Here is a 17,960-nt window from a genome sequence, read left to right as displayed (position 1 = left end):
GCTTTATGACCCTGCGTTCATTCACAGGCATCTTATTAACAGGTTACAAGAGTGATTACACTGTGCATTTGATTTATTTTTCTCCCTTAAAGTAGAAGCCACTGGAGGCTGGCAATACTGAACACTGCCAAGGGATATTAACCTTTATTAGCCAGCCCTAGGTGAATGGAACATGGCAGGGAAGTCACCTTCAGCAGTCTCCAAGTATCCTTCTATGAATCTTGTTAATAGCAGCCAGAGGCTGGAGCGATTCCCTTTCTCGTGATCACTTCCCTGCGTTGTCAGACTGACGCTAATGAGGTCCCTGGGCTCCAGCCCGTAAGTAGCACAAATTCTGGATGAGCTGCATGCTGTCATTTGCAGAAGGGAGGGATGGAGCACACTTTGAGGACTGGACCACAAAGGAAGCTATGTCAGCTCTAAAGCAAAAAGAGGACAATCATGTAGGGTCATCTTGGGCTGTGTACTGCTAACCCTTCCTGCTGAAGTGACTCAGTGACAAAGGGTATCTCCCTAATCTTCCTCAACAGGCAGTGTTGAGACAATGACCATCTGCTCTGCAGGAATGCCCTTCTCCTCCTAGTAGGAACCTCTGTGTCTGCAGGCTGTGGAGGTCTTCCTCTCCCTGAGTGAGGACCCTAAAGTGATGCCCCGTGCTGCGAAGGACACCGATGAAGTACATTACATTCACTGCAACTTCACCCTTCTTAACAGCTGACAGCATAAGTTGTGGAGAGCCGCTTCTCTGCAGTCGCTGCTGGCCCACCTGTAAAGCCATGAGCGTGCCACAATAGACATGTGCCTTTCCCATGAATGAAAAGGGATGTTGGGAGCTCCTGTCATTCACACAGAGATTAGGGATATTTACTTTATGGCTGTGATTACTGCTATCTGAGAGAAAGAGTGTGATTTAGGAGACTGTGGCAGCTGCCTGTTTTAGTATGGATCTGTTTATTTCTGTCTGTTGTAATCCTCTTCGAGTGGCAATGTGTTGAATGCAATTTACTGGTGAATTGTAGGCAGACTGGCTTTGGGTGTCTAGAAAATGTCACAAGGTAGATGGTGAAAATTCTTTGGGACAGGAGGTAGAATGGGCTTGGGCAGCTGCATCCAGGGCTTTTTGCTCCAGTACGTTTTGGTTTTGGAAGGTTAGATATGAAAAGCTTTCCAAGAAATGAGAGACCTCTGTGAGCCCATTCTAGAAGGTTGACTCCTCAACTGATAAGGCATTTTAGACTGTGAGTTGGTGAGGAGCTTGGACCAATTTAGTGGATTATGGATCATTTAAATTCCTTTAAAATTGAAGGGGAGCAACTGCAAAACTCAAAATCGTAAAAAGCAATGTGGCTGAGGGGAATAATGTTGTTTAGCCTAGGGAAAAGGAGGCTGAGGGGAGACCTTATCACTATCTACAACTACCTGAAAGGAGGTTGTAGGGAGTTGGGTGTTGGTTTCTTCTCCCAAGTAACAAGTGCTAGGATGAAAGGCAATGGCCTCAAGTTGCATGAAGGGAGGTTTAGATTGGATAATAGGAAAAATTTCATCATTGAAAGGGTTATTAGGCACTGGAATGGGCTGCCCAGGGAAGTGGTGGAGTTGTTATCCCTGGAGGATAATAAGACAGGTAGACAAGGAGCTCAGAGATAGGGTTTAGTAGTGGACAGGTGTGGTTGGACTCAATCTCAAAGGTCATTTCCAACCCAATGGTTCTGTGACTCTATGACCAGGAGATAGAATCCATGATGGCAACAGGTTTTAGAGACATCACCTCTTAAGAAAGCATCAGCCAGATGCTCCTCGGTGATGAGTAAGTGTGAGGCAGAGCAGTGATAAATTACAGCCCTTGGTGGGAGTGCTACCGTCCCGCGTGCTGCCTTCTCCATCTGCTGCATTTCAGTGAACTCAGGCTGCCTGCGGAACAGCAAAGGGATGCAGAGTGCTGGTTAGAATAGGGCATCACCTTTAACTGCATTACTGAAACAGGCACTGTGTGGAGGGAAACAGAGCACATATTATCTCTTAGCTGCATCATGTGTTGGTCTTTGTCAAAAACAGATCACTGGACCATCTGGATTTGAAGCAGATCCCACAGGGCCGTACCAGAAATCAGTTTTGTATGCAGTGCATGCATGTTGCTGAATTGGTTGCTTTGAAGGAAAAAAGGAGCAAGACCGAAAGGGCTTTTTCCTGAATATCCATCAAAGGTTGCTGGCAGCTGTGTTTCATAGCAGATGTTGTTTGACTTCTCCAGTGTGCCTAGCATTTTAATACTAGAAGGGACTATGTGACCATCAAGTCCAGCCTCTGATACGTCGCAGGCAGCCCACAGCAGGCTGCCTGCAGAGCCTCTCTTCACTCATAATGTCTCAGTTGTGGTAACGCATATAGCTTTTAGGGACAGCTAGTCTCAATTTAAGAAAAGCTTTGTGTAATAGAAAAATCCATTACAACTGCAGAAAAGTGTTCATCACCATCTCTGTTAAAAATCTGTACCTTGTGTCTGCTCTTCATCTGTCCTGCTTTAAATCGCTGGGGCTTCTGCTTTTCTGCAATGAAAGAGCTGTCTCTGATCAGAAATTATCTACTCATGCAGGCACTTACAGACTCTGCTGAAATTGCATCTTAAATTTATCTTACAAGTGAAGTTGGCTTCTCTACTTTCTTCCTGTGTAGATTTTCTGTGGCATGATGCATGTACCTGCCTCCTAATTCCCAATTTCTCCAACGTACTTGGAAAATGGTGTTACTAGAACTGGACCCAGTACATACCTGTCTGTAGTACTGTGCCTTTCCTTCCCTCTCTGAGGATCACATTTGTTCCTCCTGTAGTGCATCACAGAGGAGGTTTAGTTTCAGCTTGCTCTTGACTGAAAATTCTGGTCTAGCTATTTTCTCAGGATCGCTTGCTTGTGAAACAGTCCAAAGTGCACAGCCTGTGTTCAGACAGCCCTGCTCTGTGCTGATTCCCACTCCCAAGCATTGGTCCTTTCAGGAATGAGGCGTCTATGATGCTCTATACCTTTCTTAAATATCCTCTTCTCTCTGCGCTCCCTTCAGCACTCATTTGCTGAGGAAGAACTACTATCAGCTGAAGCAGCTGGTTGAATTTCAAGCTGGTGAAGGGTCTGCATAACAAGTCTTATGAGGAGCAGCTGAGGGAACTGGGGTTGTTTATCCTGGAGAAGAGGAAGCTGAGAGAAGATCTCATTGCTCTCTGTAACTACCTGAAAGTGAGGTAGGTGCTGATCTCTTCTCCCAAGTAACAAATGATAGAACAAGAGGAAATGACCTCAAGTTGTTCTAGGGGAAGTTTAGGTGGGGTGTTAGGAAAAATTTCTTCAATGGAAGGTTTGTCAGGCACTGTGAGAGGCAGCCCAGGGAACTGGTTGAATCAACATCCCTGGAGGTATTTAAAAGATAAGTAGGTGAGGTGCTCAGGGATATGGTTTAGTAATGTACAGGTACAGTTGGACTCAATGATCTCAAAGGTCATTTCCAACCAAACAATTCAGTGAGTCTATGGTTTTATGATTAAAATTTATCAATCTCTTAGTTTCACTCTGTCAGTCTCCAGGGTGGCTGTCTTTGCGGTTATGTTCAAGGCTGACTTCTGGCATAGGTCAGGAAGTACCCAAGGCAGACCCCTTGAATACAGACATCGAGGTTTCCTGTTGAATAGCCTAGCAGTCAAATTCCAGCTGCACTTTGTTTCTGGGAAGCAGACTTTTCCTTTCTCCTAAGAAAATTAATTTCTTCTCTTCATCCTTTGTCACATCCAGTTTCTACAGAAATCCAGTTTAAGTTCTGCTCATATTGCTTGTGACTAATGCATTTTAGGGCCGCAGAGATGTGCAGTATTGAAAAATATTATAAATAAGACCGAGTCAAGGAGCTGGTGTGGGGTCTCCCTGCTGGTTCACCCAGTGAAAGCTTTCTCTCTGATGATGTCACCTCTACGTAAGCAGGCCATAGTCTACAGGTCCTTTTCCCGTACTATTCTGGGAAAATAGGAGGGAAAGGGAAGGGAAGGGAAGAGAAAGGAATTGCTGCTTGCTTTCTTTGTCATTCACTGTAATCAGCATTCATTTGGGTAGGGCGCTGTGCTTTGTACAGGAATTCATGCTCTGGGGAGATGTCTTTTGGGGCCTGATCTTCTGAGATATGAACACAGTGATGTTGTCTGACTGACAGGGTAGAAAAGCTCTTTTCAAAGAGGATAACTTGATTTTATTTATCACCTCAGCAAAAAGCCTGGAGTAACTGGGAGCTGTTAGGACAGTAACTATTCGGAATCTTTGCTGATGAACAGAATGTCTCAACCAAGAAAGGGATGCTCTTTGCTGGGTATTTTTTTTTAACAGTTGCCCAAGTTCTGTCTTGATTGCTTTTTATTTGGTTGAAGGATGCACACTTATAGAAAAAAAAACACCTGATAGTTTGTTATTTCTGATTGCTTAAAGTAATCTAACTAACATCAAATAAAGAAAAGCTTGTCTGTGCAGTCTTACTGACCACTCAAACCTTATAAATTAATTAGTTATGCTATTACCTAACTTGTACTTTCAGTCAGATTAGTGAAGTTATGATTTAAGTGTGAAAAGTTCCATGTAAATTTATAAAGAGAGTTAAACATGAAAGAGCAATGCTGTGGACAAGAATATTGGTGATCGTGCAGGATTAATCTGCTAACCCAAAGTGACTGTAATTGTAATTCTGTAAAGACTGATTCTGGCTTCTCAGCACCCCTAACGTCCAGCTCCTTCAGTGTCAGCGTGCAGCTCTTGCAGAACCTGGAACAAGTTTTTCACAGAAAGGGTCATTGGGCACTGGAACAGACTGCCCAGGGAGGTGGTTGAGTCACCTTCCCTGGAGGTGTTTAAGGCACGGGTGGACGAGGTGCTGAGGGGCATGGTTTAGTGTTTGATAGGAATGGTTGGACTCGATGATCCGGTGGGTCTCTTCCAACCTGGTTATTCTATGATTCTATGATTCTAAGTGAAGACAGACAGCTAGGGAGCAAAATTGTCAAAAGCTTATGTCAAACATAAGGGTTGGGATGTCTTGGCCTCCCCATGTACAGCTGCTAAAACAGGGGGTAAGTGCCCTGGTAAGCCTTCAGGAGGGCAGAGATGGAGATGTGCCACAGCCATAGTCCCAATCGTGAAGTCCTTCTGAAGGATGCTACTGGCTGTTGCAGACACTGCAGGAGGGCATGCAAACACCTGTGGTACTGTTGCTGTGGGGCTGTAGCAGAGCAGGACAGGTTCATGGGCACTGACAAATAGGTTCCACGTGCACCCAGAGCTGGCCTTGTCTAGAGACTCTTGTATGGCAGAGGCTCCAGGGTGGGTCACACGAAGCCTTCCACCATGAGCGCTGCAGGCCTCTCTTGATGTTGAGGAATTGCCCTGGTGTGACAGAGTAGAGTTTTATAGGTGGATGATCACAGCTTTGGCCCGTGGCAGAGAAGAAAAATAATGTTATTAACCAGCACCACTATGTTTCTCTCTCTCTTGCTATTCCAGAGCGATTACTCCAGTGACACAGAAAGCGAAGACAATTTCCTGATGATGCCACCAAGAGATCATCTTGGCCTCACTGTGTTCTCCATGCTCTGCTGCTTCTGGCCACTGGGGATTGCTGCCTTTTACCTATCTCATGAGGTATGTGAAAACATCTGCTGTTTCAGTGTTTTGCATCCACAGAGTAGCCATCACTCCACATCAGCAGGGAAAGTTCACCAAGACCCAAATGTGGGCAAGACATTCTCCAGGGTAGTGGGAGGTGGTTAAACAGGGTACTGTGTTCCCCACCTTGATAAGTCGCTGTGATAGTGGTGGTTGTCTTGTAAGATACTTGGCTGAGGTAGGAGTATATAAAATATTTTAGGTTTTAGTTGACAATGGTCAGGTTACATGTCAGGTTGTACGATATCTGGCTAGAGATTTTCTGTGGGCATGACCTTTGAGCGGAAAACACCCCTGCTATCTCAAATACTTGGATTTCCCAATGAGAAATCTGATCACTTGGTTCCCAGGAAAAACAAGCCAGGTAATATCCTTCCAGGAGCAGAAGAACAATTTATGTTCTGCAGAAGCAAATTTGCTTTCCAGGAACCATTACTTTTCCCTCTGAAAAAAATTGCTCAGATTGTTCTTGTCCAATTTTAATATGGAAATATTTTTTACTGGAGAAGTGACAGTGTTTTGGTTTGTTCCCTTCGTAAGATGGGCTTGCTGATTTCCAGCTTGTGCCTAACAATTACCTCATGCCCCATCATTTGTTTCGACAAGTGCCTGCAGAGTATTTATTGAGTTTCCCAGCGTGGCAGATAATGTAACATGACAGAAAAGGAGTCCACTGGAAGTCTCATCAGTGACTGCAAGGAAATGTTCACTTACATCTCTATCTAGGGGTGGTAACGATGCCTATTGCAAACTACAGTCTATGCTCCACAGCACCAAAATTGTTCACCCTCTCACCTGCCTTTCTAATCTGCCTGCTCTAAGCATCTACCAGCACTGGATATTTGTCAAGACACTTCAGATCTGAAGAATTCTAGTCTTCAATATCAAAGATAGAGATACAGCATGACAATTTTTTGTTTTAAATGAAGTGTCTGGCATTGAACTTGCAAGCCTCTGAGACAATTAAAGTTTGTCCAGAGGAAAATAGCATGTTCCCTTGTTTGAGTACTATTGATTTCTCAAGTTTGTGTCAAGGGATTTGCCTGATGATGATTATGACAGCAAAAGAAGTAAAGCATTCGATGGGATCCACACACACTTTTGTATCCTGCCATTTGGTCCTTCAGGCGGAGCTATTTGTCAGCAGTTTCAATGGCCACATCTCCTCACACACATGGACTAGGCAGGATTTTTTAGCAATGTTGCAGCCCAGGAAGGTTTGAGAGTTTGTCACCATTAGCAGGGTGTTTGCTCTGTGCTGGGGAACAGTGTTTTCATTAATTTCCTGCAATGGTGTTCCTTCAGGCGGCCTAGTTTTATATGAGCAATGAAAGCACAGCTACAAAACAAACAACACAATTAAGTACTAAAAATCAGTGAAGTTGTGAAGCTAACTGTGCTGAGTGCCAGTGTACAAAGGACAGGGCATCTACAATAGCTGTGAACTAATCCCAAGGGCCATCCATAAGACCCTACCACCTAGATAGGAGCACAAAGGAAGGTGGAAAAAGTTGCACTAAGGCAGCAAAAGATGATAATATTGTGCTGAAGGATTTAGGCCCCTGGGAAATAGAAACCTGGATGCTCGTTTGGTTTAGTGTAACAATGAGGAACTGCTGAACGTGACTGCCTAAAATTAGGAGGTCTAAGAAAGAAAGGTGCTATGATTTTATTAGGTTGCAAGGCAGTAAATTTATCTTTGTTAATTGACCCCTTGAATTCACTAAGAGAAGCTGTGACTAAATCCAGCCAGGAGGAAGGACTGTGTTTCTGATGAAGTTTGATTTCTGTTTTTTCGGTTTTTGCATTGGAAGTAGAATTCTTTTTCTTCTTTCCCCACTGAAAAATGGTAATAATAACACCGGCCCTTCATACTCCTTTCCTCCTGTCTCTCCTCTTAACTGATTCAGCTGTTGGAGAGAGCTGAGAACGCTTTTCCCAAATCTCTCACAGAAAGATGGTCGGGTTCCTGCTCATCCCAGTCCAGCCCAGGCATGTCAATGTGTCTGTTCCCTGAGTTCACAGACAGCTACCTTCACTGCCTGCTTCCCTTTCAGCAGGAGAAACCACCAGCCTTCATTGAAAGTAGCATTTCTGTACAGCTCCGTATCAAACAAACTGGCATTTTCCAGGGGAAAAAATTAAGCTCAAATTAAGTCCAAAACCTTCTATGGCCAAGAATTTGGCTAAAACAGGAAGTATAAAACATCACGTTCCTGCGTGCTTTGGGGCATAAACCGTTAAGCCAGCAACAAGTGCTTGCAGCCCAGAAAGCCAACCATATCCTAGGAAGTGACCAAAGCAGTGTGACCAGCAGGGCAAGGGAGGGGATTCTTCCCAGTTCTTCCCCTCCACTCTGCTCTCATAAGACTTCACCTGGAGCCCTGCATTCAGTTCTGGAATCCTCAGCACAGGAAAGACTTGGAGCTGTTGGAGCAAGTCCAGAGGAGACCATGAAGATGACCCAAGGGCTGGAGCACCTCCCATACAAGGACAGCCTGCAAGAGTTGGGCTTGTTCAGCCTGGAGGAGACAAGGATCCGGGGACATCTTATAGCAGCCTTCCAGTACTGAAAAGGGGCTACTGGAAATCTTGGTTGGGGCTCTTTATCAGGGATTGCAGGGATACGACAAGGGGGAAGGGCTTTAAGTTGAAAGAGGGGATGTTTAGAGGAGATCTTAGGAAGAAATGTTTTCCAGTGAGGGTGGTGAGGCACTGGCACAAGTTGCCCAGAGAAGTTGTGGCTGCCCCATCCCTGGAGGAGTTCAAGGCCAGGTTGGATGGTGCTTTGAGCAGCCTGATGGTGTGGAAGGTGTCCCTGCCCATGGCAGGGGGATTGGAACTGGGTGATCTTTAAGGTCCTTTCCAACCCAAACCATTCTGTGATTCTATGTTGTGTATGTGAGGTAGAAAAATATTATGTCCTATTAGGACGCAGTTTGTATTTATATAGGTCTTTTAACTTAAACTCCTGAATAACATTTGAGATCTCTTTTTAATACCAAAGTATAGTCTAGCATTCCTCATCCTGTATCAAAAGTCAGAACTAGAACTACAGATCAAAACTTGTCACTTGCATTCCGGCCTTTTTTTTGGCGTTTGCTTGAGCTCTTGAAAATTTCATGTTTTCAAAAGTCTTCTGGATGATTCTACTAAAAAATGCCCTATGTGGGAAAGACTTTGAACCTCCTAACAAATAGGAGCTTCAAAGGTTGTGAGTGGGTTCTTAGTGCCAGAATTTATCATATGTAGTGAACTTCTTCAAAAAAAACATGATCTCTAGGTGCACAATGCCTTTACGGATGAAGGTCTGATTTGTGGAAGATATATTTGTAGAACAACTCTATCAAAAGGGGCAGGTGGTTTCTGTTTAATCCTACATTACCTGGCAGTACATTTACACTTCATATATCTATGTCACGGTGAAAAAGAATTATACAAGGATGGATGTTGTAAGGTTTCAGAGGTGTTATTTATGAGTATAAAGATTAATTTTCCCTGTGCTATTTCTGCTCTGTGTGCGACTGTTTCCACCAGGGCCCTTGCCAATGTGCTGCTGGCTTAGGGCTTCTTGGAGGCCACCTGTTCCAAATAATGCAGCTGTGCAGAGTCTGCCTGCATGCTGGAGATGAGGATGTGCATCAGATTTAGCTGAACCAGAAGGGAGGACTAGACTCAGAAATGCACTCTGTGAAAGCTAAAGCAGTTCCTTTCCATTGCTGCATTCAGTTTTCCTGAGCAGAGCATCACCTGGTGATCTTCCTATACCAAGCAAAGCTGAGAGTCTTTGCTTTTCATCTTCCCTCAGTAAAACAGAGCCCGAGGCCATCACTGTGCTGTATGCTTACTTGTTTACTTGCTTCTGTTTTGATCTGTGTTCTCCTTTCCACCAAAGACTTACACCCACGGCTTGTGGCGGCTCAGTACCAGTCTTCCTGCCAGCTACCAGTAAATCACTGTCAGGACTAGGCCATTTTTTTCCCCCACGTATCCTGTCTTCCTTAATGCTTGTTTCTTTGGACCATGAGATTGGGATGTGACTCCTATGGCCTCAGAGGAAGAAGGTGTCCTCCTGGTTGTGCTGGTGCCATGCTACGTGGTGACCAGGTCCCTATTTCGCTGGAGCGGTCACAGCTGAAATACAGGGGCTTTGCACACATGAACCATTCAGCTGACCGATCAAGAGGCCACCTCTTTAGTGTAATCTCTCAGGGTGTAAGATGTCTCCGAGAACTCTGATTTTGTTTGTCAGCTAATTTACCACTTTTCTGCAAACAGGGCATGTGGGTTTTCATGCTTGCATTTTTTTTTTTTGGATTAGCTGCTTTCCTAACAGCTCGTGGCTGAGTTGAAAGGCTCCTTCAGAGGAGGGGGAGTTTGTGCTTTTGCTGAGGAAAACGTAAAATTCTGTACACCTTTCACTGTAAAATTCTCCTCTGCAAATGGCATCTCATCAAAAAAACCAAAAACTCAGAGGCCTAGAGGAAAGCTGGGGAGGGGCCCTGTATCAGGGAGTGCAGGGATAGGATGAAGGGGAACAGTTTTAGGCTGAAAGAGGGGAGATTTAGATGATATATCAGGAAGGAATATTTTCCTGTGAGGGTGGTGAGGCACTGGCAAAGGTTGCCTAGAGAAGTGGTGGATACCCCATCCTTGGAGGTGTTCAAGGCAAGGTTGGATGAGGCTTTGAGCAACCTGATCCAGTGGAAGGTGTCCCTGCCCATGGCAGGGGCCTTGGAACTGGATGAGCTTTAAGGTCCCTTCCAACCCAAACTGTTCCATGAGTCTATGGTTCCATTTTTTCATAAATCTCTCTCCTCTGGAGTCATGTATGTACCTCAGTTTCCATTTTTTTTTATGGAAGTTTTTAGCTTTGTTAGATTGCAGGCAAGTCTGAAGCTTCCTAAGTCAGAGAAAGAAGTTAAGAAAAATATATTTTTGTCTTGTCAAGTTTGCCATTAAATCTACTAGGTGATTTATCGGGGCCTGTCAGGATTTGTGCTTGCTGGGGTTTGGTAATCTTGCAAGGTCTTTATAGTCTGAATCCTCATTTTCTCCCTGGGTTTATTTTTAGGAAGGAGAGCAATACCTTGACACACATTTTTACTCCTGTATAAAGAAATTTGTTATCAGAAACTTATATCTGTGCTGGTGTGAATGAGCTTCACTTTACACCCACTTGTGGGATGTGGGTGGTCATGTGGAGCCCTTTGCCCCCAGTAACTCATCAAAGCATCCATGAGGTGTGAGCCAGAATTACAAAAGTACGTACAACACCTCTGTCCATCTTCCCTGTAACCTCCATGGAGCTGGGTCAAGCCGCCACAGGCATACACCTGAAAAATCCCACTGGATGCTTCTCAGCTTGCTTAGGTGCTCAAATAGCCTCCAAATCCACTTTCCTCTTTGGCAGCATGTGAGACCTGCCAGGCAGCAGCCTGCAATCCAAGTGCATGAGAGCAATCGCTTCCCATCTCCTGCACTTGCTCTGTGCCATCATTTCCTCCTTCACATGGTGATTGAGGGATGCACTGCTCTGATTATTTTCCCAGCCCAGGGATTGCTCGAATGGGCACAGCTCCAAATACTGTTACCTGGATAGTCTTTAGAGAACCATAGGGACTGCTCACTGGGTAAAAGTATTTGCTCTGGTTTTCATACAGACATGGCAAAGAAGTAGCTTGTCTTTCTTCCTCATGACTTCTGAACCATCTTGTTACTTTATGTTGTTTTCAGAGGCACAAGCTTTGAAAAAAACTTATTTTGGTATGTTTCAGAGGTGACTGGGGAGAAGAGAGAGATAATGTTTGTGTCCCCAATGGAAGGGAAAAGATAGCATAAACATAACCTTTATGAGAGCAGAGATTAGATACTCAGCACACATGAATGTGTTTCTTTGCCTTTCTGCATCAGATTTTGACGTCTAGCCACTGTTGAAAAGGACAGCAAAATAACAGCAAGGTGTTATCTGTTGTTTATTCATTAGAAATGTGGCTCATAGTTCCCATCTCAAGTGGGAAAACCGTGGGACAAGACAGCAGTGTGACATGCCACACTCCACCAAACTGGCAGGTGATGCTGATAAGACCTTTCAATGCTCTTATCAGCCTACCTTGATTTTTTAGCTGTTCCCATTTTCATACAATCATAGAATTGTTTGTGTTGGGAAGGACCTTAAAGTTCATCCTGTTCCAACCTGCCATGGGCAAGTACGCCTTCCACTGCATTAAGTTGCTCAAAGCCCCATCCAACCTGGCCTTGAACACCTCCAGGGATGGGTCAGCCACGACTTCTCTGGGCAATCTATGCCAGTGCCTCACCACCCTTACAGGAAAAAAATTCTTCCTAAGATCTCACCTAAACCTCCCCTCTTTCAGCTTAAACCCCTTCCCCCGTCATCCTATTGCTGCACTTCCTGATAAAGAGGTCTTCATCAGCTTTCCTGTAGCCCCCTTTTAGTACTGGAAGGCAGCTATGAGGTCTCTTCAAAGCTTTCACTTCTCTAGGCTGAATAACCTCAACTCTCTCAGCCCTTTTTCCCATCAGGAAACAGAATATAGCACATGATAAACAAGTTGACATCCATAAGCCATAAGTGTACATTTGTACTAGTGATGCTGCATGCCCTTGTGTCTAAGGCAGAGGCAAAAGCTAAATCTGTGGTATGGCTATCTACAGCTTCCTGGAAGGAGGTTGTAGTGAAGTGGATGCTGGTCTCTTCTCCCAAGTAACGAGTAATAGGTTGAGAAAAAATGGCCTCAAGTTGCACCAAAGAAGGTGTAGATTGGATGTAAGGAAAACATTCTTTACTGAAAGAGAGGTGAAACATTGGAACAGGCTACCCAGGGAAGTAGTGGAGTCTCCGTCCCTGCAGGTGTTCAAAAAATTATTAGTCATGACGCTTTGTGACATGGTTTAGTAGGCACAGTGGTGTTGGGCTGACAGTCAAATTTAATGATCTTAAACTTATTTTCCACCCTCAATGATTCTATGATTCTACAATTCGTCTGGCTCTGTGTGTGCACATAGGTGCAGGTGCATGCAGCCACCCTTCTCATGAAGTTTTTTAGTCTTTCAGCTTTGAAAGTCTATGAATAAAACCTCTGGACGACTAACCCCTCTTATGTCAGGAATGAGTCAAAAGAAGTCAAAACAAGTTCCTTCTCCCATTAAGCTGCTAAGGACTTTTGTGGCAAAAGTATTCCCAGCAGAGCTGTGCCAGTGTCTTGCTGAAGCAATATACAGCTGTTGTCCTTGTGTGAGACCCCTGGTCCTGGGAGGTCCACTGCTTATCGGACCATGTCCCAGTTGCAAGGTGGGTGGCAGACACTATGACTTATTTGTTCCTCTGAGCTTGTTTCAATCTTAATAGCTGATGAATATAGATTTTGTTTAGTTAATATTCGTTATTTAGAATCATAGAATAACCAGGTTGGAAGAGACCCACCGGATCATTGAGTCCAACCATTCCTATCAAACACTAAACCATGGCCCTTAGCAGTTTGTCCACCCGTGCCTTAAACACCTCCAGGGAAGGTGACTCAACCACCTCCCTGGGCAGTCTGTTCCAGTGCCCAATGATCCTTTCTGTGAAGAATTTTTTCCTAATGTCCAGCCTAAATCTCCCCTGGTGGAGCTTGAGGCCATTCCACCAGGGGAGATTTAGGTAAGATTTAGATAAGATTTCTTGACATGTCAACTCTTCAGCTGGTGGAAATCACCCCCTCTCTGCTCGCTTCCGTGTGGAAGATCTGGTTTGCCAGCTCTGTCTTACCAAGGAAGGAACCAAGCCAGGGACTCACACAGCTGATGCTGGGGCAGTCATTGCTGATGTGACTTCATCCCAAGGTGCTTATGGCTCTTAGACCCTTGTGTCACAGGACTTAACTTCTTGCTGGGATGAGCTCTCTGCTCTGGGGCTTTTCCTAAGTGATCACTCTAAGAAAGAGCTGAGTTCTTCCAGCCACCTTTGTAACACAGAATTAGCTGTGGAGGACTGGAATGTTAGATTTCTGAAATTGGGCAGACTTTGAAAACATTGAAAACAAGGCTTAGTATGAGGAAATGTGGGGTGAATATTGCTTGCAAAGTGCTCGTACATCTCTGCTTGCAAACTGTCTATGTGTATGAGTGCATATGCACGCATTCCTGATAGAACACAGCACTTGCAAGGGTAAGCACTTCAAGATCATTGAATGACACCGTAATTTTAGCAACCACGAGACAGCAGTCTTGTATATGGCTCTTCAAGTATACATACATAGCTTGTTCTTTGATTTGTGTTTATACTTGAGCCTAGGTCTGGGGACCATGAGCTATGCTAGTCCCTTTTAGCTGATGGCTTTTACCTTGTCCACTTAGGGGGTTGGAGCAAGGGCTGCGGCTGCGTGTGTGTGGACCACTGATACTAACCTGGAGGTGGGTCTGCCCTTGGGAGAGGGGGCAATGCTGTGCACCTTGATCTCCCTTCATTCACAAGTTCATCCATGAACAACAAACACAAGCCTAGTAAACTGTTCACCATGCATGTTCATAAGACATGGCGGTAGAGCCTGTTAGAGGAAAATACATCATGCCAGATAAAACAGCCCAAGAGGGACAAAGCTGCTGCTGCTTTATGCTCACAGGTCCAGCCAGCGGTCAGGCTGGAAATGCACTTCCAGCTGGCACACACACAGAGCACACATACACACCACGTACACCATGTATTTGCATATATACATGGCTGGTCACACAGGTCACAGAAGGAAACTCAGAGGACTCAGCAAATGCAGGCAACTTGCTCAGCCTCATCCCACTACTCTCTCTGAGCAGGATGGAGGTCCACTAGTGAGAAAAAAAATTATATATTTTTATATATATATATATACACACATGCACACACAGAGACCTCTGTGGATCCTTCCAGTACCTGGGCTCAGGCACATGATCTGCCAAGCAGTGATAGTAAGGATCCCTCAGCCTTTCCATGGAGGAATGAAGGGCATGAATGAGAGGGAAATATGTTGTGCTGGATGGGGAAACTGAGCCGGGGAGAGAGACTGTGATGAACAGAGATAATTTAAAAGGATGGCATGAGATGTGATAGCTTGGGCAGGGCCAACATACTCCTTCAGGTGTAGAATCGTAGAACGGCTTTGGTTGGAAGGGACCTTAAAGATCATCCAGTTCCAACTCTCTGACATGGGCAGGGACACCTTCCACTAGATCAGGTTGCACAAACCCTCATCCAGCTTGGCTTTAAACACCTCCAGAGATGGGGCAGCCACAACTTCTCTGGGCAACTTGTGCCAGTGCCTCACCACTCTCACAATAAAGAATCTCTTCCGAATATCTTATCTAAATCTCCCCTCTTTCAGCTTGAAACTGTTCCCTCTCGTCCTATCCCTGCACGCCCTGATAAAGAGACCCTCCCCAGCTTTCTTGTAGCCCCTTTCAGCACTGGAAGGCTGCTATAGGGTCTCTCCAGAGCCTTTTCTTCTCTAAGCTGCACAACCCCAACTCTCTCAGGTTGAGCTTCCTTGAAGAAAAACATGTTAAATGTTTTCCCTTTTAAGGAGGATTAAATGTAAGATTGTATGAATACTGTAAGGGTCTTTCTCTGCCACTCGTGTGTGGGCATGTTCATAAGGCAAGTGGTTGCACCTGTAGGCACCAAATAGATTGGTATAATAATCCCTGTCCTCTCCCTTGGTACCAAGTGTCTCTGTGCAGGCTGGGAGCGAAAGGAAAATTCTCAGAGGATAGTGCCCCAAGCCAGCAGGGCCCATGGAGCTTGCAGAGCATGTGCATGGCCAGGGAGTGGATGAAGCTTTATGCAGAAGGGCTGGTCTGCAGAAGGTCCCTGCTGGCTGCTAGTCCACACTCCTCCCCTTGCTACCATCAGACACATGGCAGGTTTGTTAGGAAGGGTTTGGTAGAAAATACTGAACAGCACAGCCTGTGCCAGCATAAAATAACATGGCTGGTGTTCTCAACAGAAAGAAACTACCTGCCGAGATAGCCAGGAACATATGTTGCTGTGTAAGAATGCTGAGCTTCTTGTTATTGGAAGAGCAGCTCTAAAGTAGGTGTCCCTGGCCCCTGATTAGCGATATTTGGGTGATGTCCCTTGGCTTCGCAAAATGCTCAGTACGTTCAAGGTTTGCAACTTCTGCCTCTTTCAGAGGAGAGGGAAAGCCTGGTCCTGGATGGAGTGGCAGATGATGCCTCATGGCTCTTTGATACCCCAGGGTCTGCCTCAGACAGTGACAACCACTCTGAAGTGGGGATTTATTAACTACTAGCACCTCTAAGTCCCTGCTTTCCAGGCAGGAACTGGCTCCCAGCCAGTTTGAGGGTGAGTAGTCTTTGCTAATGCCAGCATTTCCCTTTGGGATAGACGTCTCCTGAGAAGAGAGATGTTTGTGCACACAAGAAAATGGCCATTTAGAGTGCTTTGTGTGTCAGCAGCTGCCGATTTCAGTGTGGTGTGGGTGAGGTCTTGGGCCAGGGAACTTCATAAGCGTCTTGTATAATTTCCTCTTCGTTCTTCTTTGTCCTTTTGATCTTGTGGTCACATTTCCAAGTCACAGACTACAGCTATGAAAAGGGATGAGATTAATGAATGGCCTGATTGCTTTAGCCCTTAAGCTAATTTTAAATAATTGGAGAGGTAGCTTGCAAATAACAGTCCCTGGAGAGTTTAATTCATTAAACAGGTGTTTAATTACAAGGAAGTTTGGGGACAGAAGAGAGACCAATTCAAAATGTTTGAGGAGATGAGGTGTCTCTTTTATTAGCAAAAACTCCATGTGCAATGGCAAACTTTGTACATGAATTGTTCTATGCCAGACTTTTATGCCTCACACATTATGCTGAACCAGCCAGAGCCCAGAGACATATCACTATAGTCATACTGCAAGGGTATAAAATATCATTCCCTCCTGGCATCCTCTTTTCTCCTGCTGTTACTTTCTTTTGCTCTTCAATTGGCTCATTATTTCACAGGCTTACAAGATAGTGAGGAGCATAGAACCATATAATGGTTTGGGTTGGAAGGGACCTTAAAGATCATCCAGTTCCAGCCCTGCTGCCATGGGCAGGGACACCTTCCACTGGGTCAAGTTACTCATAACCTCATCCAACCTGGTCTTGAACACCATTTGGGCGCAGAATAATGCACTTTCAACAGGTTATTAGCACATCTGCAACTAAGTATGTCTGTAGTAGTCACAAAATCATTCGGAGGCCTGTGTGGGATAGACATCTGAGAAGTAAGGTAATTAATCTTCCACAGCAATTGATCCAGGGGTTCAGGCCCTCTGACATTTAAGTGATTCTCACTAAGTTTAAACAATTTTTTAGTCTTAGGCAATGTTTTTGTTCGTGGTTTTCAGCTTAAACAGCAAGGATGCATTTTGTTAGCAGGGTTACAGATTTAGAAGTGTTAGCAGGCACGTGGAGTGGCTTTTACTAGTAATCCTCATGTCCCAGCTAAATAATGGATTTTTCATATCTGCAAAGGTAGAGTGTCCGGGACAGATTACATCCCTAGCGAGGTCACAGAAGGAGCATGCTCCCAGTCCAAGGGCAAACACAAGATTTTGCACTTTTTTGATAGTTTACCTTGCTGGAAGAGGCATGAGAAGAGACCCATTGTAGATCTGGGACTGGAACGCAGTCCCCCATTCTGGGTATCCCAATGTCTGCTTCAGTTGTCAGAAAAGCCAAAAAGTTTTGGATGATGCTTCAGTGGCTGCTTCAGAAGTCTGGTGATGTGATGAAGCTCCTTGCATCCAAGGTGGTAAATGATCTCACTTGAATTCCTCTGTGGCAAGGATAACAAAGTGTGTGCCTAGAGTAGTTCTTTGGGCGCTGTTTATATAATAGACTTTCTTTCATCTTGCAATGTGACAGCACCCTTTTCCAAAACAAAAACAAATGAAAGGAGGCACAAACATCTGAAGTTTAATGTATGCAGCAGCAAATGAATGGATGTTTTCAACAGCCAAGACTTAAGGTTAACCTTTTATCAGTCTACAGAATACTCAGGTATTATTTTTCTTCTTCTCAGAGATCAATATCATGTACCAGAGACCCAAGGCTATATTCTAATCTCAAATATACAGCTTGCTATCTCTCAGCAGCTGTTCTGGTTGGGACTACTGAATTACTACTCTGTTTGGATGCGTAGAAAAGTTAATTGATCACTTCTGATTACAATCTATGTATCCCTTTCAAATGGGCTGCAGAAAAATACTTTGAAGTGAAGACATTAGTCTAGTGATCTAG

At 44.7% G+C, this 17,960-nt stretch overlaps 1 protein-coding gene across 3 annotated transcripts in view; it reads left to right on the top strand.

Annotated features, from left to right (window-relative positions):
• SYNDIG1 (synapse differentiation inducing 1) overlaps positions 1–17,960 on the top strand; it is a 103,191-nt gene that overhangs the window by 22,015 nt on the left and 63,216 nt on the right. For all 3 annotated transcript variants that reach the window (XM_069850375.1, XM_069850373.1, XM_069850374.1), the window contains exon 3: positions 5,526–5,663. In XM_069850375.1, the coding sequence (XP_069706476.1) occupies positions 5,526–5,663 (138 nt within the window). The remainder of the gene's footprint in view (positions 1–5,525; positions 5,664–17,960) is intronic.

This window comes from Phaenicophaeus curvirostris, chromosome 2 (assembly GCF_032191515.1).
Source record: "Phaenicophaeus curvirostris isolate KB17595 chromosome 2, BPBGC_Pcur_1.0, whole genome shotgun sequence".
Classification (NCBI taxonomy): Eukaryota; Metazoa; Chordata; class Aves; order Cuculiformes; family Cuculidae; genus Phaenicophaeus; species Phaenicophaeus curvirostris.
This window is presented reverse-complemented; position numbering and strand designations above follow the sequence as displayed.